Source organism: Micropterus salmoides, unplaced genomic scaffold (assembly GCF_014851395.1).
Source record: "Micropterus salmoides isolate LMB-PRFRI ecotype aquatic unplaced genomic scaffold, ASM1485139v1 Ms_hic_scaffold_7, whole genome shotgun sequence".
In the NCBI taxonomy this organism is placed as follows: Eukaryota; Metazoa; Chordata; class Actinopteri; order Centrarchiformes; family Centrarchidae; genus Micropterus; species Micropterus salmoides.
In genome coordinates, this window is record NW_024044459.1 from 35,449,440 (window position 1) to 35,473,895 (window position 24,456).

Here is a 24,456-nt window from a genome sequence, read left to right on the forward strand (position 1 = left end):
GGACTTAACTGCTGCTGATATCTCACCATATGACACACCTGCTGCCTCAGAGGGGAAGTGAGATTCACTGAAGTTCTGCTAGAATTTACAGAACATGTCTGTTTATACTTTTATAGAAGATGTAGCAGAAGGATGCAGGCACCAGAACGTTTGCAGAAATAAGCTGATAAAATGTAATGCAGCAAAGATTCAGAACCCCCGATCTTTAAATGTCATGAGCTGGAGATGTAGATCTGCTCCTAGATGGGTTGAGGAATAATTTAATGATCTGGAGGAAAGACTAAGAGTATTTTGACTATTTGACTTTGCTTTCCTTTTATGGACCACCAAATAACACCTGCTGCAGGGGGTCCTGCTGCACACTTCTATTTTTACATTTACCTGAAAGATGCAGGTACCAGAGACTTAAAAAAACAAAACAATTACCTAACAAAATGAACCGTTAGCTTCTAAAATGATAAATCACATATTCATTTACCCTAGAACTGTTAAAAAAAAAAACTATTTTTTAGATACTTTTTACTATTTTATGTTGCTTTCTTCTTCAGTTACATACATTTTAGATAAATATTGTACTTTTATGCCACTACATTTATCTTCCAGCTGGAGTTACTGTGCATATTAAGGTTGAAACACACAAAGAAAACTTTTTTACTAGTACTTCAGTCTTTTCACAGCGTGGTACTACTTTCTCTCAAGTAAAGGATCTTCTTCCAACGTTGAAAACACACAACGCCTAAATCATAATTATGTCGGAGTGGGAAAAACTGTGGGTATTTGGAGGCACTAAAAAGGGAGTGTACAGAATTTAACCCACCTAAAATTAAAATACAGCTCAACACTTTCAAGGATACAAAAAGTAACTTAGTCTTTCTAATCAAAGTAAATGCAGCTGAATACTGATGTGCAGGATTTGACTGCAGTGAAGCAACAGCATTGGTTTGTCTCAGCATGCTGGTTTAGAGGCCTGACCTGTGATCATTGCCCTGAAGTCAGGCAGCGCTGACATTGTCCACATTCTCCAGCTGGTTCGGGCCTGTTCAGAGAGCTGGGGGAGTGTCAGAGTACCAAACCACACACCACACCGTGAAACTGATTAACATGCAACAACACAAAGACCAAAAAAGGTGTCAACACAGGAGAAACATTCTGTCTGGGTGGAAATCCTCCATCTGTGTGTCCTCTTTAAAAATCAAACTGCTTTTTATGAAAATCAGCGTGCAGAGATTTGAAACTTGCAGCAAAGAGATTATCCATCATGCCGGCCTTGATCTTTGTTAAAGGTATAGTTTTGTTTTGTGGTAATGCCGAGGAGAATCAGTCTGAGAGTAAAGGACATGTTTCGGGTCTCTACAAGTTGATTTTCATGCTAATGAACTGAAACTAAAGGCTTTATAGAAGGAGAAACTCATTCGGAAATGTAAAATGTGTTTTTGTAAAATGGTGAGCAGCAAGTCTCTGTGTCTCTAAAGTCACAGCTTCTTATTCTCAGACTCTTGTTTCAGGTCAGTTAGAGGTCATTGAGGTTTTAGGGATTTGTCTCCTAGATACTGATAGTGAATCCAGCGTTTTGGGCGGCTTGGTTACATACAAAGTCAATGTAAAGACACAAATTCCTGCGAATTCGCTCCGGGCGGCGGACAACTCTCTTTTAAAAGTTGTTGTCTAACAAAATGGCATCACATTATAGTTATTTCGGCATCGGTTTGATCCGTTTATTGCAATTAAATCACAGCTAAGGGTTAACTTTGGGTTCATGTAGCTGTAGTATCCGCGGACTGTGTTTATTTGCTTAAAACACGTTGTGTGTTAAGACTCAGAATGTCCAGCGGTCAAACACGCGAGAGTAAAGCGAGGCAAACATTAAATTCGCTTTCAGTGTGAACACACCTTAAGTAAAAAAAAAATTTATTTATAAATCAAATTTTAAAACCTCTGTTTCAAAGTATATCATGGCTGCAACTACTGATCTTTTCATGATCAATTATTCCACAGATTATTTTCTCATTAATCAATTTGTCTATTTAAAGTTAGAAAAATGTTTAAAAAGCACGATTTACTTTGAAATCTTCTTGTTTCGTCCGACCAACAGTCAAAAATCTATAGAGATTCTCTTTATTATTACGAAGACGAAGAACAAAGACAAACAGCAAAATCTACAACAACGTTTGACATTTTTGACATTTTTGCTTAAAGAAAACAACAAACTTTTAATCGATTATTGAAAGAATTTAGAGACAAGAAGAATCCAGACCAGTGTGTCTAAAATCTTCCCCAACAAACTTTTACACGATCAATGAGATCAACATACAAACATCATGTGTCTGTGTAGATTTGTATATAAGGGTATACCAGCAGCAGAGTTCAGAATGGCAACAACATAAATAACATATGAAATCAAAGAGGCTAAAATAAACTGACAGCAAAGTCAAAAGTAAAGCGAAGACAGAAAAGATATCTTATTAGAAAAAATATGTAAAGGTCTGTCAATAACTGTTTTTAAAGATTAGCCTACAGCATGAACGGAACACTCTGTCGTAATTGGTTGTTTATGTTCTGATATAAACTCAGTGGCCACTTTATTAGGTACATCTGCGCGAGCTAATGCAGTCCAATACAGATGTTCTGTAATAAGGTTGTATGATGCCTACAATACAATGTTCTGTATTTGTCATTGAGGAGGACTCATTGCTAGTGACGGCAGCACACTGAACACTGCCTTATATTCAGAGGAGTTTCTAATATTCTGTATATTCTATGTAAATAGAGCAGATATAAAATAGTAACACACTTCCAGTATAACATAGTCCACTACAGCACCATATTTTATAGCAACCAAATGAAAAGTTTGAGGTCAAGTCCTATATCACGAAGAAATCTTGATAAAACATCGTTACCAAGACAGAGACTGTCTGAAGTTTCCTGGTGGCCTAATTGTTGAGTCATATTCTAATAACTCCGTGGAGATCAGAGGATGATACATTTGTCTTTATATTCCTGTTTTAGTTTCAGAATTTCTTGTTCATGCTTTGTCTTCAAGACATCCATTTCTTCTTTCAGTCCTTTTTCTTTGTGACTTGAGAGGTTTTTTAACTGATTGTACTGTTTGTTACGCTGCTCTTCTGTCTCTTGCAGTTGTGTTTGATGTCTTTGCTTCAGTTCCTATATTTCCTCCATGTGTTTCTCTACCAACGATGTAAAGTCTTTGGTGTATTTCTGTCTGAACTCGTTGAATTCTTCTGCCTGTTTTCTGGCCTCCTCTTCATATTTCTTCTTCATTTCCTCCAGTTTTTTCTTATAGTTTTCCTCTAATTCTTTTCTCTCCTTCTCCTCCTGTTCTCTTCTGATTCGATCTTCTTCTTTTCTCTTGTTGTCAGATTTTTCTCTTTCCTGCTTGTATTCTTCTTGAAGCTTTTGACGTTTTGTTTCTTCTTCCTGTCGCTTCTGTTCGTTTTCTTGATATCGTCTGTCCCACCATTCTTTCCTCTCCTTCTCCCACTCCTCTTGTTTCTTTCTCATCTCCTCTCTGCTCTGCTCCAACTCTCTGTCAATGGTTTCCTTCTTCTCTGATTCTGACTTTATTTTCTTCTCCAAAACTCCAAGTTCCTGTTTCCACTCCTGTCGCTGAATTTCTTCCTGTTGTTTTCCTGTCCTCTCTTCTTCATCCCTCATTTCTTGTTCTTTCGCTCTCATCTCCTCTTCCTTCTTTATTTTTTCCTCCATTTCTTTAAGTTGCTTTGCTCTAATTTTTCTCTCCTGTTCAATTTCTGCTCTCTGTTCTTCCATTCTTCTTTTCATCGCTTCTATTTCTTCCTCATGGTTTTGTTCAAGCTCTTCTTTTTGCCCATCTCTTCTTCCTTCTCCTTCAGGATTTCCACTTTATGTTTTATTGCTATATCCTCGGCCTCTTGGAACATCTCACTGGTGTAGCAGCTGCCACCATTTTTCCTCACCATTGACTCAACCTTTGTCAGCAGCTCGCTGACCTGAGTACGATTATTTGGATCCTCATTATTGAAGAAATGGTGTCTGTCTCCACAGTCATGTATCAGTTTTTTTACAAAGTCATCACAGTCTTCTTCTATGTAACTTTCAAATGTTTGATTTTTTAGTGCATCTTTTCTGGTGAATGTAACGATGATGAAATCTCCTGAATTCTTGCCAAAGTATTTCTTGATCAGTTCTACAGAGTCTCTTTCCTCCCCTGTAAATCGACCGATCTGCAGCACCAGTAAGAACACATGAGGTCCAGGAGACAACATGCTGATGCATTTCAAAAGCTCCTGTTGGACGTCATCATTGGACAGAGTCGTGTCAAACAAGCCGGGAGTATCGACCACAACAACGGGTCGTCCATCAATCTCTCCTGATGCTTTCTCGCAAAACTTGGTCACCGACTTCTGACTGGCTCTGGATTTAAAATGTACTTTGTTCAAAATTGTGTTTCCTGTTGCACTCTTCCCACTGCCAGTCTTCCCAATCAGCACCATCCTGAGAGGCTCTTTGTTCTGAACTTTGTCATCAGTTCCCATCTCACTTTTATGTTTTAGATCATGCAGTTCAGCTTTAAGTTTCGAAACCTTCTCCATCTGAGCCCTGGTGAACATGTCCTTTGTGAAACATCTGGATCCTTCAACTCTCATCTTTTCCACCATGTCCAGCAGCTCTGGGATCTGCTGCTCGTCCTTGATGTTGAGAACAACATCTCTTCCTCCACAGCTCTGACGGAGCTCCTGGATGTCCTTGTTTTCCTTTAGAAAGTTAACAACAGCTGGAGCTGCAGGATCTGACTCCACAGTGAACAGAATCATGGTGAAGTCATCGACTCGAGAGCTGAATGTGTTCTGGATGGTCTTTAACTCTCCCTTGTCTTCATCAGTGAGGGGACCCACAGGTAGGACCAGGATGAAGACATGGACGCCCTCAGGATCACAGAGGGAGATACACCTGAGTGATTCCTCCATCACTGCCTCCTGAGGTTTTCCATACAAGGCAGGCAGCTCCACCAGGGAAACCCAACGTCCACACACCTCTCCCTGATGTTTAACACACTCTGATGAGTTGGAGACTGAATGAAACTCTGTCTGAGCTAAAATGGCCTTGGCTGCTGAAGTCTTCTCTGCTCCTCTCCTCCCACACAGAACCAGGTTTAAAGCTGGTTTGATGTGTTCAGTCTCTTCAGTGAAGGTGAGGAAGGTTCCTCTGTTTTTATGCACAATGTTCTCAATCTTGTCCATTAACTTTCGGTGGTCATTTTTTAACATCTTGTAGTGTCTTCCTCCACAGTCTTGAAGCAGCTGGCTGACAGAGCTATGTGTTATATTCCCCTCATGCGTCGTGATGACCATTGAGTGTTTAAAAGCATCTTGACCAAAAAAACTCAGGATGAACTTCATTTTTTGTCTGTTCTCCTCAGTGAAATCAGAAGGCTTCACTAACAGCAGCAGAACATTTGGACCAGGAGGACAAAGACTGATGCACCTCCTCATCTCTTCTCTCACTCTCTCCTCAGTCAGACTGCAGATGTCTGGAGTTTTCACTACTGTTAATGCTTTTCCTCTCCACTCTCCATTGGTCACAAAGTTAGTGATTGGGGAAGGTTTTTGGAAAATAAAATCTTGGTCTCCGATAATGAAGTTACCAAGTTTTGTCTGTTTGTCCTCACTTTTTCCCAGCAGCACAATCCTGAATTCAGATGCTGTAATACAACACAGAAAAATAAAATGACAAACTCACTCTGAGGCTGAAAACTTGGCTGACATGAGGAGATCTCTTCAGAGCCGATGTTCTAAGCATAGTGTCAACATTTTGTAAAACTTTGGTTAGTCCACCTACAGATAGTTTAAAGAGTATTTGTTAGATTTCAACTGTTTGTCTGCAGATGTTTAACTGATTATCAATAGAGCATCTGTAACAAAGATGTTTTTTGTGCCTAAACCCCTAAGCCCTATTTGTAAAACTGTTGAATCTCAACTAATAAACTAAAACAAGATTTTACAAATACTAAATAATGGGTTTAAAGATTTACTTAATATACCGACTCAATCTCCTGCTAATTCTGTTTATATACAGCTGTTTTACATAAACAAAACTTTTTAGAAAAGATTATATTGGGGTCAGAAACATGAAATTGATATACTGGATATACTGTTCTACTGGACTTCTGGACTCTTCTGGACTCTTCTTTCCCTTTATATATTGTTAATTGATAAATATACTCATATCAATATTAACATGTAGAAATTGTGAAAGCATTGCTGCTTTACATAATTTTTTCCACACCTGCCTAAAGATTTTTTCACAGCACTGTATGTTAAATAAGAACATTTTAATATTTCTAAGAAAAGCCTGCTTCACATTTCCTATAAAATGCATGTACAGTATGCATGAAATTACTTACCATGAGGGTTTTTCTCTGAGAAATGTGCAGTGATTTTTTTAACCAGTCCTGTAAAAAGATGACATTATTAATTTGCAGTTTAATATTTTAATTTAATCAAAGACGTTTTCATTGCCTTGTCAGAAATGTTTCTGCACTTACCAGTAGCTTTAACAGCATCCATGATTAGAGTGTGTGTTCCCTTTTGTTTTGGACTTTGATGATCAGCTGGTAAAGTAGCTGTTGTGTCCTCAAACATATCACAGCTGACATGCTCTCCATTGTTCTCCTTTACGATTTGACTCAAGCGTGTTAACAGCTCTGGACGTTCAAGGTTCTTCTGCTTCAGGTATCTGTATCGACATTTTCTGATCAGGTCTTTTAATGGAGGCTGTTCCATGTATTTTTCCATCAAACCTGGACTCTCCTCTCTGGGTGTTGATATCAGAACCAGTGAATGATCAAATGATCGATCACTGAAGAGTTCCAGGACTCTGCAGAGCCTCAGTTTGTGTTCCTCAGTGAAGTCTTCAGGCTGTAGAACCAGCAGGAACACATGAGGTCCAGGATCAGAGAGTCTCACACAGGTTTTTACATGTTCTGTTAGTTTGTGTTGAGAGATGTTGAGATGCAGCAGATCTGGAGAGTTGATAACAACTATTTTTTTCTCCTCCAATGGTCCACTGACTCTCAGACAGCGGTCTGGTTCCACCTCAGTGTTGAATCCAGTCACTCCCAGTATGAAGTTCCCCACTTTTCTCCTCTCAGACCAGCTGTTCCCCAGCAGAACAACCCTCAGCTCAGACACTGAAAAACAAAGATTTAGAAAAGGTGGAAAAAAGATAAATGCAGACTTGCATGTATTCATTTACAGTTTAATTACTGTTTAACTTCAGGTCAGTTACTTCTTACAGATAAGTACCTCACTCACTGCAAATGTATACATATTCTTAAACAGCAGGATAACACAGTTAAGTTTGACTCACTGTTAGGAGGCAGGAGCTCGTAGCTTCTGATGCGCTTCAGAGGGCGCTGACCATCTGTGATTGAAAGGACACAGTATTAGTTTACTTATTTACTTAATCATGTAATCTAAAGTAGACTTTTTGTGACAGTAACACTTCAGGTTTTCATGCGGTCTCAAAAATGAGGCCCAATCTGAAAGTCACCCTACAGTCAGAGATTCCATCTGGACATAATGAAACACAGACCTGAGAGCTGCAGCAGAGCAAGATCCTTCTAGAACTAGTATTATTACTTTCTCATGAACTAGTAGTGTAAGGGATTACTATTTCCAAACAGTAATAATATTACAGTTACTAATCCAAGTAACACTGCGTTATTGTGTTATCAGAACGTTTTTTTGTTTTGTTGTCCTTGATGTGTATGTGCAATTACGCGGCAGGTCAGGGGCAGTTAAAGTAGAGAAGCCAGACCTTATGTTGTTCAATTCGGCTGCTTGCCGAACAGCTTAAGGAAGAAGGAGAACGAGGGAGATAGGCATTCTTTGGACAGTTGGGAGTGACTTGCTTTATGTTTTATTTCAGCTAGTGGTGTTAAGAAACATTATAGGTTATGTTCTGTAAAAGCACATCCTCCTTTCTAAAAGTGCTTTGTTTTTTATTAATTTATTTTTTAATACAGCTATACTGTACATAGCCAATTCTGTACAGCATCATCTGGTTTGAGGGGCTGCAGTGCTTTCAGTTTGACTTATTGTTGACTCCTAAGGTTCATTATTGTCCCAATAAAGTGAATTCATTTCTGAAATATTCTGGCTAAATTTTTAGGATGGTATAGTGGGGTAGTGAAAGTAATAGGCTATAGTAACAGAACAGGTATCGTAACTAATTACTTTAAATACCCAATAATAAGAAAAGTCATATTATTACTTTTACTTTGGAGTAAAAAGTAACAGACCTGATTAAACATCTGAGCAATTTATTGATGTAGCTATTTATTTAGTTATCTGTATAATACACTGATCAACCACAATATTATGACCACTGACAGCAGGTGCGGCCAAGGCTCATTGATGCACATAGGTAGCAAAGGCTGGCCAGTGTGGTCCGATTCAACAGACGAGCTACTGTAGGTCAAACTGCTAGAAAAGTTAATGCTTGTTCTGATAGAATGGTGCATCACAGTTTGTTGCGTATGGGTCGGCACAGCCGTAGACCTGTCAGGTTGCCCATGCTGACCCCTGTCCACTGCCAAAAGTGCCTACAATGTGCACGTGGGCATCAGAACTGGAACAAGGAGCAATGAAAGAAGGTGGCTGCTAAAGTCTTGGTGAGAGATGCCACAGCACACCTTCAGAGAAGGGAAGTTTATGTCTCAATGATCACCGCCTATTTTGGCAGCAAAAGAGGGACCTACACAATTTTATGCAAGTGGTCATAATGTTATGGCTGATCGGTGTATGTGGACAGAGAGATAAGAGTGTTATCCAGACTAACACATGTGATCTGACTGGACTCACCTGATGGTGCAGCCGCCATGATGTCACTCTGCTGGAAAAATCAGAGACGAATTCAACAGAAGATCAACTGCTGGGTCTGAGAACCTAAAGAGGTAGAATTGAAATCTTAACCACATCATTAAAAAAATGTTTTTTTAGGCCAACATGGAGCCCAGTTTGATTACTGCACACAACAGTGTAAAGACGTGTAAAATTTCCCTAAAACTAAGGACTGATGTTTACCTCTAAGGGTTATTGTTTTACAATATCCTATATAATACATGGTGAGTGTTTTTCTGTCACCTTGTAATTTCACAAGTCTCACTGAAGAGATCTAGAGATCAGTAAAGCCTTCCTCAATACATAAAGCTTAACCACAAAAAAAGCTTAACCTACATGTGAAAAATGGTGACCATAAAGTTCAGAGATTTAACACTCAAAACAAAACCATGTCCATGGCTTCATATCAGATAGATGTCCCTTTCCTACAATAAATGATACTTTTTTTGAATGTTTACTGAACTACAATAACTGCACATTTATCTAAGTCACTGATATAAAGCTGACAGAGAGTCAGAGTGTGTTTCCGTCTGTCAGTAGGATGGCCTATAATGTGTGAATGAACGAAAAGCTGTTTCCTGCTCAGCTGATGATCCTGTGATGAATACAAGCTGTGTACCAAGGAACACTCTTCTGAGGATGAGTGATTACATTTCCAGTACTGATGTTAACTATAATAATCAGCTCTTCTGATCTTAGTGAAGCCCAGGTATATATATTTGGAGACCCATTTTAGCATTTTGCAGAGAAACACAGAGTTGTTACGATACAGGGCACTGTGGATATTTTACAAGCACGGACCAGGCAAAGTGACAGTGAACCAGTGCAGATGTCATTGCTTAGCTACCAGGTTGGTTTCGTTTTGATAGGCTATATCATTAAAAAGCTTTCTCCACATTTGGTGCACCTGCTGCTGAAAATGGAATCGAGTGGAAGTCCAGAAAACGAGTTCTGTCTCTTTTCGGCAACTTTATAAAACGTACTGCTGATGAAAAAAAAAAGCAGAGCAGACACATACTGAGAGAGAGAGACAGGAAGAGGCAGGGCAAGCAAGTGTGTTTGCAGCAGAGGTATGCGGGGAAATGAGAACTAAAGGGAAAGGGAGCAGACTCAAAAGGTGAGCAAGCGCTAAAATAAGGTGAAGAATTAAGCTACTAGAAAAAGAAATTATACACCACCAACACTCCATCGTGGAAGTATGCTCATGTTTCTTAAATGTGTTTAAAAAGGCCTTAGATATTAAAAATGTATTATTTATCTTTGCAGCTGGGAGAAAGGCATTTGCTTCTTTCAAAGTAATAAAAATGACAGAAAGAGAGCACACTGATTACACTGATTTCCTTATAAGCCTACTGCACATTTACAGTAAAACCATACAGTATTTCCTCCTCTCGTGATAACTGATAATTCTTATTTTGTGCAATGTGCAATGTATTTAAAGGAATTATAGACACAAAACTTGAGTATTGCGGGAAATCTGCTGTTTACTTGGTCACCGTATCTGTTTCTTGGAGGCTGAGTGTAATATGCGATGGTAACTGGATGGAGTTAATGTTCCTGTTCATTTGGTGGGTTATGTTTCATTAAGACAGTGTGAGGGACGTGTGTACACAGATTGATTTAATGCTGCGTGTTGCTTGTTTTGTGGGACATGCTTGATATGTTAGAACTCAGTCCTGCTCTGAGTCTGCTGATTTGTATCAGATGTGAGAAAATGTCATTAGAAGTTGCTGTTGGTATTCTGTGACGTGACAGAGGGAATATCAGAAGCTTTTTCTTCTGAGGTGTTTGTGAATGAAAGGTTTAATGTCTAAATAAAGCTTGGTGTTCATCTGACTGATGACCCCTCAGATTGTTAACTGGCAGTAAAGGCTGCTCTGGAGAAGACTGAACAATGTGCTCAGACTTTCTCGTGAAAATTTGTGCTCCAATTTGTGCTCCAATTTATGGTAAAAATGTCTTATTATATAAAGGGAAACACAAAATTCAGGTCACATTTCAAAATATATAATTATAACAGATTATAATCTAGTGAGGCTCTCAGGCATACTTTATTGCTTTTAAATATTTTTCTCCTGTAGATCAACTTATTTAATATCATCCCTGCTGAGTCAACACACATGATTAAGTCTTACCTCCTCTTTTGTGGGGAAGTAACCTATTTAAATGTGTTTGTGGCCCCTTTTCATCTCAGTGATAAATTAATCCGTTTTAATTCAGTTATTATATAAATCGAAAATCAATATGTTGCGGTCAGCGTTGATATTGTGGCATGCCGCCACAAATAAATGAGCATATAGGAAAGACTATAACTTATCTGCTCATGTTCAATACTTTCTGCATATTCAGAAAGGTCCAGCATTCAACAGACCAACCTGGTGGAACCGTGCCATCCCGGTAAAAATACAAGTAGGCTATACCTGTTGGCAGTCGGCTGACAGCAGCGGGAGCTGAGAGGTTTGTGTCTGATGGGATCAACAATATATAGTATTTACCTTTCTACCTAAAATCTTTGTTTAGAATAATATATTTCTATAAAACTCTGAGTTTTAGAAGGAGGCTAGAAGGAGCACATACTGACAAACCTGTGCAGTGGAAATCTGCATCTTTCCACAGCAGAGTCTCTTTCCACAACATGGAGGAGAAACTAGTGTAAATTAGTGTATTAGTATTTATATTATTATAATAACATTCGATACAAAGTTAACTTTTACTCTAATAGTATACTGTTGATAGATTAATATGTTGATTTAATTTTACTATAGGCCTATGCATTGTCAATCTATGTAACAGTATACTATACAGCTCACCACTAGTATAATATTTATTCCAGTTGGACAAAACAGCAGTTCATGTTTTCATTCATTAAATCTTTGTGCAAGAAAAATGGCCTATATTGATCTTAATTTATTAATGCTACTATCTCATCAATAATAATAAGATAACCCTCTAGTCATGTCTCCTCTCGTGATCTGAAATGGCGTCTTCAGCGCGCTTCCGCCTAAATGTTGACACAAACTTTTCTCTCAGTAAATCTCCTCATTTCAGAGACTTTAGAGCTGAAACACGGACTGAAAACAGATCAGGACTCTCGGTTCAGACCAAAACACACAAACCATCAGTTAGTGAAGTTAGTGTGATAATAACAAGCTGTGAGTCTGATGAGAACAGCCGACTGACGGGAGGAAGATCGATGATTTTACAGTTAATAATGTGAATCTGGAACCTGCTGCAGTTCTATCATCAGCTCTACTGACCCACCAACTACACAGAGAAAATACTTTGACTTTAATAGTTTTCTGGATCTAGTTTTGCTCGCATTCACTCACCTGCTGGGTTTCTTTCTGCGACACAATCATGAAGTGAAAGTAAAAAAGAAATAAGTAGGCCTTCGTTTCCCAGCAGCCACTGCGTGTCTGACCCGATCATGTCCGACTTCTGGAGTTCGGGGACAACCTGCTCTGAGTGTCTAATTTACAAACAGCCGTCGAACATTTTACTTTTTAAAACTGGACTCTAAACACATCTGTTCATATTTAAGAAACACAAACACATGAACCAAAAACAAATCAACACATTTAATGCGAAACCTCAACGTCATCATCACTGTATTCATGTACTATTAATATTTCCTATCATGTGTTTTTATGTTATAAAAACGCTGTTGCCTCATCTGCCCACCAGAGGCCGATCTAGCATAGGATAATGTTTCTGAGATAATGCAGCACAGGTACTCTTGAGCTTTAAAGCAAATATTTTGATTGTATTCCCTCATCATTAAAAACATATACTTTTACCTAAATAGCATTTTTCACGGTTTCCTAAATTAGAAGGAGCAAATAACCTCTAATATGTGTGGCTACAGTTAACGTGTGGTGTAATGATGCTGTGATGCTGCCAGTACTGTCCCTGTATGATGCTGTGATGCTGCCAGTACTGTCCCTGTATGATGCTGTGATGCTGCCAGTACTGTCCCTGTATGATGCTGTGATGCTGCCAGTACTGTCCCTGTATGGTATGTTCCAGGTGAAGTCATGGTTTTTACAAAACACACATGAAGGTCCATTCGCACATACATCTTGTCTTATTGTTTTATCTTGGCTCTCTGAGCAGCACAGAGCCCAGTGCACCGCACACATATTTAACATGATGATATTGACGCTAGGCTATTTTGGCTTGCACAGTGTATGAAGGTGAAATAATCTATCTGTACTTAAACTACTAGTTAGTGCGTGTAGTAATGTGGTTGCTCTTCTTTCAGTTTTACATCCACTGTGTCTTCGACAGCCAGGCACAGCCTTAAATGATCATATCCTGTTAGAGATTGCCTGTGCCCTCAAAACTGGCCGAGTTCCTGGGATCAAACCAGTGACCTTTAGATCTTCAGTCTAATGCTCTCCCAGCTGAGCTATTTCAGCTGCAGTTGCTTTGTCCTCCCACCAGAGGTTAAGCCGGTGCTCTTCTTTCAGTTTTACATCCACAGTTTCTTCGACAGCCAGGCACAGCCTTAAATGATCATATCCTGTTAGAGATTGCCTGTGCCCTCAAAACTGGCCAAGCTCCTGCCGAAACCTGAGATCGATTCAGGAACCTTTAGATATTTGCCTCCAAAACTTTGGGCCAGATTTAGAACAATGGCCAGGAAATTATCAATTTCCTGATACAGGGACGAAGTTTAGAACTGAGAGAAAGCGTACACAAACTCAGTTTTCTGAAGTGGGTGGGTGTTCTATCTTTCGGGTAGAGGAATCTTTTGCATTTGGTCACGAGGAAAAGGCATTATAAGGAGAGTTATTATAAGATCCATTATGGTCTACTTCTGTGTTTGTAGACAAGTTGGAGCTAAAGAATGTGAGATTAAAAGTTTAAAAAAACTGTTTAAAAATCACTATTTCCTTCAGACCAAGTGGAGGTCTTCATTTGACTTATTTTGTGCAACAGTCCAAAATCTACAGAGCTTCTCTTTATTATCATGTAGACAAAGAACAAAGACAAACAGCAAATTCTACCGTTAGGCAATTTTGCCATTTTTGCTTGAAAAAATGGATTCAAACTTTTAATTGATTATCAAAATAGCTGATTATTATTTTCAATTAAGTTTACAAAAGAAATAATTAACATAAATACATATTTCAAAAAGAAATATACAAAAGAGTTTGTTTAAAATGGATTTTAAATGCACTTTACCCAAAATGGTGTTTCCTGTTTCACTCTTACTGCCAGTCTTCCAAATCAGCACCATCCTCAGACACTCTCAGCTCTCATCTATTCCTATATCAGTTTATTTTTTTAAATCCTTAAGCCTTGTGTTAATGTTCTCCTGCTCTACAGCCTTCCCCATCAGAGCCTGGGTGAACAGGTCCTTTGTGAAGCATCTGGATCTTTAATTCTCCTCTTTTCCACAGAATAAGTGCTTTAAGTGGGCCGATACGCTCTTTTCACTTCTTACCATAATGTAGAGCATTTATTTTTTTCCTTAGTTTTTCTTCACGGCAGGTAAAAAGTGCCGTATTATTTATGAATTTATTTATCATTTAGTTCTAAAACTGTTTCTTCTGAGCTGCAAACTCAATGTTGTGTTTCTTTTTGAATTCATTAAACTCAGCTTTCTTTCTGCCTCCTCTCTGTATTTCTTCTTCAGATTCTCCATTTCTGTCTTATGGGTCTCTTTTTCCTCTTGTTTTCTTCTGATTCTCTCCACTTCTTGTCTTGTTTTTTCCTTTTGTTTTCTCTGTTCATCTTCTTGTTTTCATTTTTCCCACCATTCATTTTGTGTTTTCTCCCAGTTCTCTCGTTCTTTTCTCATCTCTTCTCTGCTCTCCTTCAGCTTTCTGTCAATGGTTTCCTTTGTTTCTGACTCTGATCTTATATTTTGCTCCAAAGCTTCACATTTTCGTTCCCACTTCTGTCGTTTAATTTCTTCCTGTTGTTTTCTCTTTCTGTCTTCTTCTTCTCTCATTTCTTGTTCTTTCCTTCTTTCCTCATGCTCCTTCTTTATCCTCTCCTCCTTTTCTTTAAGTTCTTGTTCTTTCACTTTTCTCTCCTTTTCAATTGCTGCTCTCTGTTTTTTTCTTTCTTTTTCCTCTCTTTCTCTTCTGATTCTGTCCTCTTCCTTTCTTTTCTTCTCATAATTTTCTCTTTCCTGTTCATATTCTTCTTGAAGTTTTCTAAGTCTTCTTTGTTCCTCCTGTCGTCTCTCTTCGTCTTCTTGACATCGTTTTTCCCACCATTCATTTTGTGTTTTCTCCCAGTTCTCTCGTTCTTTTCTCATCTCTTCTCTGCTCTCCTTCAGCTTTCTGTCAATGGTTTCCTTTGATTCTGACTCTGATCTTATATTTTGCTCCAAAGCTTCAACCTCTCGTTTCCACTCCTGTCGTTTAATTTCTTCCTGTTGTTTTCTCTTCCTGTCTTCTTCTTCTCTCTTTTCCTGTTCTCTCTTTCTCTTCTCACGTTCCTTCTTTATGTTCTCCTCTTTTTCTCTAAGTTGTTTTTCTCTCAGTTGTCTCTCCTGATCAATTTCTGCTCTCTGTTCTTCCATTCTTCTTTTCATCTCTTCCATTTCCTCCTCATGTTTTCTTTGAAGCTCCTCCCTCTCTCTCTTCATCTCTTCTTCCTTGTCCTTCAGGATTCTCTCCATTTCTTTCTTTATAGCTGCCTCGGCCTCTTGCAGCATCTCATTGGTGTAGCAGCTGCCTCCATTTTCCTTCACCATGGTGTCAATCTTGGTTATCAGCTCACTGACTTGTGTGTGGTTTTCTTCATCATAGTTATTAAACACATGGTATCTTCCTCCACAGTCAGAGATCAGCTTCTTAACACATTTATGTTCAATGTATTCTTCAATGGACACTTTATCCTGCTTTAGTTTATCTCCTCCAGTTAAAAGAATGATGGTGAACTTTTCAGCATTCTTCCCAAAGCCTTCCCTGATGAGTTTTAATGTCTCCTTCTCCTCTTCTGTGAATCTCCCGATCTGTAACACCAACAGGAAGACATGTGGTCCTGGAGCCAGAAGACTGATGCATTTCACCATCTCCTCATGAACCTCTTCATGGGACAAACTATTGTCAAACAGACCAGGAGTGTCGACCACAACGACCGGACGACCGTCCACTTCACTCTGTGCTTTCTGACAAAGTTTGGTGACTGATGTTTGACTTGATTTGGCTTTAAACTGGTCTCTTCCTAGAATGGTGTTTCCTGTAGAGCTCTTTCCACTTCCAGTCTTTCCTATCAGTATAATTCTGAGACTCTCTGGGCTCTGCTCCTCATCATCACCTACAAAATCAAAAGAACTGTATTTACTTTGAATATTCCCAGTCTGATGAGAACAGCTGACTGACGGGAGGAAGTTCGATGATTTTACAGTTAATAATGTGAATCTGGAACCTGCTGCAGTTCTATCATCAGCTCCACTGACCCACCAACTACACAGAGAAAATACTTTGACTTTAATAGTTTTATGAATCTAGTTTTGCTCGAGTTCACTCACCTGCTGGATTTTCTGCTGTGATACAATCAGCTGTGAAACAGAAAGTAAGAAACTAGGGAAGTTAAAAAAGCAGAAGAGCAGGAAAACGTTTTTTATAAAGCTTAGTATACTGGATATTCACTGTATTATTGATATTTCCCATCATGTGTTTATGTGTTGTAGTTTCGCTGATTAACTTTCTGTCTGTTGAAGCTGATTCACTCTTTACAGCTGACACTTTAAAGCAAAGGACAAGTTTAAACCTCCAGTGAAACAGTTATCTCTGATTTAAGTCAGAATAATAATGAAACCCTGCAGTAGTGATTAGATTAAACATCATTATCAATATGACATTTAACATAAAGCACCTTGAAGCTTTTCAGTGTTCATGTTTCAAAAGTTTGAAGAGGTGGACAAAATAACAGAAAGAAAACATGAACAAAGGATGTTAAATAGTGACTAAATCACAGGTGTAGAAACAGAAAGTCAGTCAGAGTTCATAATGTCAGAGATCCCCAGCAGCAGGGTCACCTGACCACACCTCTGCAGGGAGATCAACAGAATAAGACGCCCTGCCCAGAGAGGAAACACACTCAGCTGCATCACTTCCACTCTTAACAATGAACTGCTGAACAGACTAGATTTATATTGCATTTAATCCAAAGGCATTTCCTGTTAGCCTCTGCTTCAGCTTCTCACATAGCGATGGCAGCGAGCGATCCTGAAGGTGCTGACAGTTTCAGAGTCCCCCCAAGGACACTTTGACATGTGGACAGGAGCAGCCGGGGATTGAACCCCTGTAATAAACGGGCAGCCCAGTATACCTGCTGCGCCACAGGCTGGATATGTTGGCTCCCTCCTGATGTTTGTTCTTCCACTGCAGCCATGTGGTGTTTGTGTGCTGTGAGATTTATTCAGGATTTGATTTAAGTCCGTTATCTCTCATCATTTATCTTTGAACTGAGATGTTAATGATTTTGTTCTCTTCTTGCAGTGCGGCCGCCGAAACCAAAGGCTCAACTGTTCTTCATTTCCTCAACTTAAACTTTCTCCCTTAATTAAAAAAATCTCCACATATATTATTACATCATTATGTCTAACTACTACTGCTGATTACAGTGTTAAAGTAAAAAGATCTAATCCATTAGTTACTTTCTCATCAGTGAAACTTGGATCACAAATTTTGGGTTCGAACACCTGACTAAAACATAAAAAACTTTATTATTTCAGCGCTAACATGTTGGATAATAATATTTAAAGTTACAGGAAACAACCTTTGTTTTGTTCCTTTATTACAGACAGTGGAAAGATGACAGGAAATGAGGAATTAAACTGGGGTCAGTGTCTTAATCCCTCTTAAAATCTTAATATAACCTGGTGACTAAATGTTTGATCGGTCAGCCAGCAGAGAGGGAGGAGGTATAAAATTAGAGGACAAAGAGAGAGCAGAGGAATTAACGTCCTGACTCTTTGTTGGTGTTGTTATTTGATATTTAAAGACTTTAATTCTTTGACTGGGGCAGATGTGCTGTTTCACCCAGACGGTGAATATGTGATGGCCTAAGCCACACAGGGTAACAGCTCAGGTAAAGCTTACCAGCACACAAGCCATGTTTTAAGTACACAAGTTAAGTTATTTTTGCAGTTAGCCACACCCCAAACAATTCATGATTTCAAAATACACTGTTTATTTGATTTACCTGATTTTAAAAGATTAGGTTCCAGACAGTGATATATTTTTGCTGTGGTCACTAACTCACAGGTGTGGTCTATCAATATCAGGTGGTATTTTGTACAAATGTTGAATGACTTCTGTATAATTTCACTTTAAACATAACGGCACATTGTTACTTTCAACCTCATCAGTTGGGTTGAAAGTAACACAACTAGATTTTTTGTGTTTCCCTCGTTCTTATTAAATATTCGTGACTATAACCTTGTAAATATGTAACTGCAAATCTATTTTGTCCTTGTCTTTGCAAAAAATTTATAAATTACATTTTCATTTTAGTTATTATCTATTTACAGTTTCAAAAATAACCCAACCGTATACTTGTTCAAAATGTTTTTTATTGGCATTATCAATCCATTTTATTAAACATTTCTTCAACAAAATGAACAATATGAAAATGAATATTCATAACATAAATATAAATTCTCAAAATAATGCAAAAATAGTCATGTTTCACTTTGGTTCTAAAGCCTTCAGTCTTTGGCCGAGTGATTTTCTGCCTAATGCAGGTTGTTCTGGGCCTCAGCAGAATTTCTGAAAAACGTCTGAACTTTTGGTCCATTCAACATGAAACGTTTAATGACAACAATTATTTAGTTTTCTGATAGTCACAGCAGTTTGGAAAATAGTTGAAAGTTTGATAGACGTTTGGCTTATTACACACACATTGATTACATAAAAATAATAAAGAAATACTTATCAAACTCTGTCCCTTACATTTGAAGACACTTATACTACTTACTTATACCAAGGCCACTTCCTGATGTTGTAATACATCTTTGGTCAGCATAGATATGGCTTATAGAAAACACTTGGTCAGAATGTGTCTCTCCTAGACGGGTTTCTGAGATCTGAGACCAAAACCCTTAAGATGTGTTTGATCCACAACACGTTCAACACACGTCTAGAAGGGAGAGGAGGAGTAACCAATGAGAGCGCAGCATGAAACCAGCAGAGGGCAGCAGACACACAGACACAGGGCCAAATCTGCGGCTCTCATTCCCTTCAAGGCAGCAGTCACATTTACATCTATTTATCTCCTTTTTTAGTCACTCAGCTCCTGGACTGACTTCATGCTTTATTCAGCAAATGCCCAAAATACAGAGGAAAAAACACAAGAAAAGATTTAATTAGAACAAATATTAAGTTTTTTAATATTTTTATTAAGGTAAGATCCAGATCAACATGATCGACTGGGACAAAAACTTGTTATGGTGACCTGCAGATTAATATTATTGGCTGCTGATTTAGACACCTGACAACCAATGAGTATTTCTGTGGCCATGGTATCCATCACAGTGTGGTCCACCGCAAAATATTACAATGAAATCTCTTTAAAGTTTCAGTTATTTAAATAAATGTTTAACATGGTACCAAGCGTTTTCTAAAAGTGATATGTTTTTGTTTCATGAGTTCCTGTATTAAGTGATTTAGACTTTCCTCATGTGTTTCCTGCAGATTTTTCTTTTCCTCCTCAGTTTCCACATTCTTCATTTCTTCTTCATGTTCTGTCAGTAAGTTCATGATTTCTTCCATGTTTTTTCTCTTTCTGATCACACATTTCACTAAGTTACAAATTTCATTCCAATATTTTTTCGTGAACGTCTGACTATATTAAAGACAGCTTCAGAGAAAATTTAACTGGCAGATAGGTGGCTCTGCAAATTCAAACATGAGAACCAATGAAAAGCATCACAACAGCATTAAACCTAACTGTGGCTGCAACTGGCATAGACAATGTGCACATGAAACAGTGACCACAAATTGACCAGTCAGAAAAAATTGATACTATGTCTGTAGCTTTGCTAATATGTACTAATAAACATGCTTTAGTAGTGGAAATTAACTGTACCTTATTTGTGTTATAAGTAAATTAAAAATCTATTCTGAGTGTCTTACAAATATACTAGACTATACTCTTACCATTAAACTATTCGTATTGTAATAATAGTATGCTCAGTTATACTTTTGGCTTATTCCAATTAATAAGAAAATACACTTTGCAACTAATTATCAATATACTTCATTATAACTTTGCTATGCTACTTTGTATATTACATTTTTACACACTACAGTTCTGCAAATGTATTAGGCTACCAGTATACTGAAGGCTAAATTACTGCACTTTCCAGGGGAATTTGTTTTGTTGCTTTATTGTATTTCAAATATATTTACATTTTCAATAGCACATTGCAAATATACTGACAAAGAATTGTATGATCTGTAAATATAAAATAGTTTACAAACTATTTTCACAATTCAACTTTTAACACACTTGAGAATTGTGACATATTTTTTTTATAGTACACTTTCTAGAAATATATTATGAAAAATATAGTTCACTAATGAAAAGAGAACGTCACATTTTTCCGGTAGGAAACTGAACACATTTCTCATTCATAAGAACACTGTGGAACAATATACAATAATAAAAAAAAAACATTCCTGTTCGTTGCACCACTGTGCAGAAACATTATGTTCCTTTTCTTGGCTGAACTGCTGATGATAACACTTGCGTCTGGCACATCAGAGGCACTTGGCTGTGGAAACTCCTGAAGAGCAGGATCTGCAGAATAGGCAAGAGATAAGGTCAACATTTTGTTCCATTAGACTACCTTGGAAAACTGTATGGACCAATACTATTTTTGAATGATTAGCAGTGAGGAATTGTATTGTATGCCAATATTTCTACTCGGGATGAAACGGTATGAAAATCTAATATCACGATTATAGTGACCAAAATTATCAGGGTTGTCAGTATTATCACTGTATTGTAAAAATGTGCAGAAAAAGATTAAAATGTACTGATACACACACTGAAACCATTTCAACAAGTTTTATATTGAAAACTACAAATACAATTGCTATTTTGTTTGCATAAAAAATAAAATAACAGCAAATCCCTTTTGTAAACAAATGAAAATCATCTAAGTGTGCATTATTAAGATTATATATTTTATTTTATATAGTTAATACAATGACCCAGTGGACAATTACATGAGAACAAATAAGTCTTTAGAAGACAGTGATAGAAACTGCAATGAGCCCCAAAACTGACAGAAATACAGAGCAGTCTGCAGCGTTTCTAGAGATGCTGGTTGCTTGACTAATTGACTAATCTGTGCAGGGGATGAATAGATTCTGCAGACACACGACGCACACAGCAGCAGAACAACGTGTAGCGTTTTTACAAGAGCAGCAACACCGAGAGCTTCAGTTTACACGCTGTTAGCAAGTCAGAGAGACAAACCAAAGCTAAAAGTTATCTCACCCTGCGTTCACTGTAAGGTCATTTTCCTTAATCAAGTTTCCCTCAGCGCGTCTTCCGCCTGTTGTCATTGACCCAAACAAACCCACGTTTCATTCTGCGCATGCGCGCCTGCTTCTGGGAGACGCTGGACAGTGTTGGCTGTGAGATTATAGCAGTGCGGTTAACAGTACCCGGTTATCATGGTAATTAAAATGTGTACGGTAATAATAACCTTTCGGGGAGTTTACCATGGTTTACGGTTCATGAACATATATTAAACAATTACTGGTGGCCGCCCCCCTTTCCCGACTTCACAATCAGGGTGGACTGCAATAATGTCCTTTGTAAACCTCAGGGCACAGCCAGCTCCTGGGCACTCATGGTCATGCAATATAACAAAAACATATGCTTAAATCAGTTGTTATTTTGGAAAACACTGGTCTGTATATCCCACTACAGTGTAGTTTGACCAGAGGTGTGCAAGATAATCCACATGTAACATATTAAATACCATGAACACCGGAGGATGCCGGCAAAGACAAAAGATAAATGGTGATAAACTGAACTTCAACCCGAGTTGTTGCCCTGAAACTTAAAACAGGGATTTATGTCTGAGAATTTAGAGAGTACAGAACAAGCAGCTAAGAAAAAAGTATGACTTACAATATCAGGAAGTTAAGGCGTCGTCAGAACTGGTGTGATGATCGGGTCTGCAGGTCTGGGGTAACAAAACAGCCTTCTTTGCCTGGACAGTGACATTTATAATGTGAAAGTAGAAAAATAGCTGGCATTATCCTAAAAATGTGAATTTTAATTGTACTATGCACAATATTTAATAATAATCAATTAAATTCCACACCAGTTAACCTTAACTATGGTATTATAATTGGTTGACTTGTGTCAAGTATTTTAGCAACTAAAAATAAGTAACATTCATGAAAGAGGACACTAACTTATATTTCAGAGGGAAATACTGTACTTTGTAGTCCACTAACATTACATTTATTTCATAGCCTTGACAGTTACTAGTTACTTTTAAGATGAATATTTTAGACAATGCACAATATAACACCTGGAACCAAACCACAAACTTACTTTGATACTTTTTACTACATTTGCTGCTGATACTGGTCTTTTTTTAAACTTAAGTAATGTTGGGATTTTTCATGCAGGACTTTTAAAGTATTTTTACATTGCTGTATTGGTGCATTTACTTAGGTAAAGGATCTGAATGCTTATTCCACCACTCTCTGCATAATACATAATGTTAAGTCCTTTACCTCCCAAGAAAGCAGCTGGGCGTTTCTTTTGCACGCGCACACTCCCGCTTTCCTTCTTGCGGAATTGGCTCTGATTGGCTGGAAGAGAGCAACAAAACTGATTGGTTGGACTTGCCGCAGATTTATTCAAAACATACAACAGACGGTTTTTGTATGTAATGAAGCCACCATTTACTTGTCTGGCGTGAGAGCTGTGACCTGCAAAAAGATAATGTAGTGGCTGCTCCAGTTTTAAATCTCTTACTGTTCAGAAAACTCAGATTTTCTTGTGTGCACCTGTACTTTTGAAGTTTAGTGTTTTGTTTGACATGTTTGTGTGTAAGATGTATTTTAACATTTGCCAATATAATCTTATTAAACATTACTTTTCACGAGTAGCTGTTTGTGCAATTCAAAAACTAAAATCTAAGTAAGATGATTTATCTTAATTGAATGCAAAATATACTTTTTTATATGTTTTTTGTGTTCTGACAAGATATTTTTTCTTACCAGGCAGCTTTTATGTTAGAGAATTTCACTTGTTTCAAGTTTTTTTTGTCCTTAAATTGCAAGTGAAATATTCTTGTTCTGTTGGCAGATAATTTTGCTTATTTTAAGTAATATTTCCCCCATTTTAATGCTTTTTCCCCTTGTTTTTGAGAGCTCACTTTTTTGCAGTGTGTACTTAGTTGAAAAATATAAAAGGGCTTTCGGGGCATTTTTGGAAGAAATAAACGCACTGAAATACAAGCATGAATAAGTTAACTTAGTAATTACAATCAAATGTAATTTAAAATATACTAAAACTATAGCATATTAAAATGGTTAATTTTAAAATAGGCTTTCAGTGCATTGTTACACTAATAATTTTGAGCATACATTTTCAAACATACAAAAAATATGTGTACAAAGTTGAAATAGTACACTTTTTTACATATAGCCTATAATGTATTTCTTGAAAGTGTACTATAGTACAATTATTTTAAAGTCTGTTCAAAGTTAGTATACTTTTCATATATTTACAGACACACGCTTCTTTCTTAGTATATTTAAAATGTACTATTTAAAATTTCAATATGTTTGAAATACAATAAAGTATATATTTTTTTCACCTGGGTGTGCCGGGTGACTCTGTTTGTGCGCCACCGCCGCGTCTAGGTGCGCTCTGTGCGGCTGACTGTCTGATCACTGCAGCGATTTTACACACGAAAACTAAACTGAAAACTAGGACTGTCAGAGGAAAGGCAGCCTGCATTCTGCAACCTGACATTAACCGGGCTTTAGGCTGGCAGGTCCAACTGACCATGCCTGTCCGTGGCTACACTCCAGTGATGTGCCGAATTTTGCCTGCCTGCCGAGAATTGCATGCAAGAAATAGATGCAAATCTCGGCATGTAGCCTACAAAATGTGTTCTGCCGGATTATGCATCCACCTCTTTAGGTCCTTTTCAGACCCTTTGCTGTGCTCATTGATGAAATCTGAGTGTGCACTTGGCTTATTTTATTTCTTTTTAATTGAAAGGTGCAGTGTAGAATAGTTATGACTCACTAGCTCCAGCACAAATAACACTGCTGGTTTGAATGTTTATATGATGCTATTACTTTATAGAATCTAATGAGATTCACAGATTCACAGTTTGGCTAAAACACTACACAAAGGCTTTGACTTGGGTTGTAGTAGTTGTTCAAGGTGAAATGGAAATAAATGTCCCTTGCAGACCGGTGTCAAGGTGTGACATCTGGCTGTCACTCACCCATTGTGTGGCCTGTACTGACTTTTGTATAGCTCTTGATGATTTTCATGCAAAGTGCTTCAAAGTTTGATGACACTAAAAGGCTGTTCA

General features: G+C 37.8%; 1 protein-coding gene and 1 pseudogene across 1 annotated transcript; both read right to left on the minus strand.

Moving 5' to 3' along the window:
- Window positions 1–2,915: 2,915 nt before the first annotated feature.
- On the minus strand, window positions 2,916–12,617 carry LOC119891519 (annotated as a pseudogene).
- Window positions 8,914–24,370, minus strand: LOC119892340 (GTPase IMAP family member 4-like). Its single transcript, XM_038704536.1, has 3 exons — window positions 24,367–24,370; window positions 15,351–16,178; window positions 8,914–8,945 (listed from the first exon to the last, which is right to left on the minus strand). Exons 1-3 carry the CDS (start codon window positions 24,368–24,370, stop codon window positions 8,914–8,916), a joined length of 864 nt encoding a protein of 287 aa, XP_038560464.1.
- Window positions 24,371–24,456: the final 86 nt, after the last annotated feature.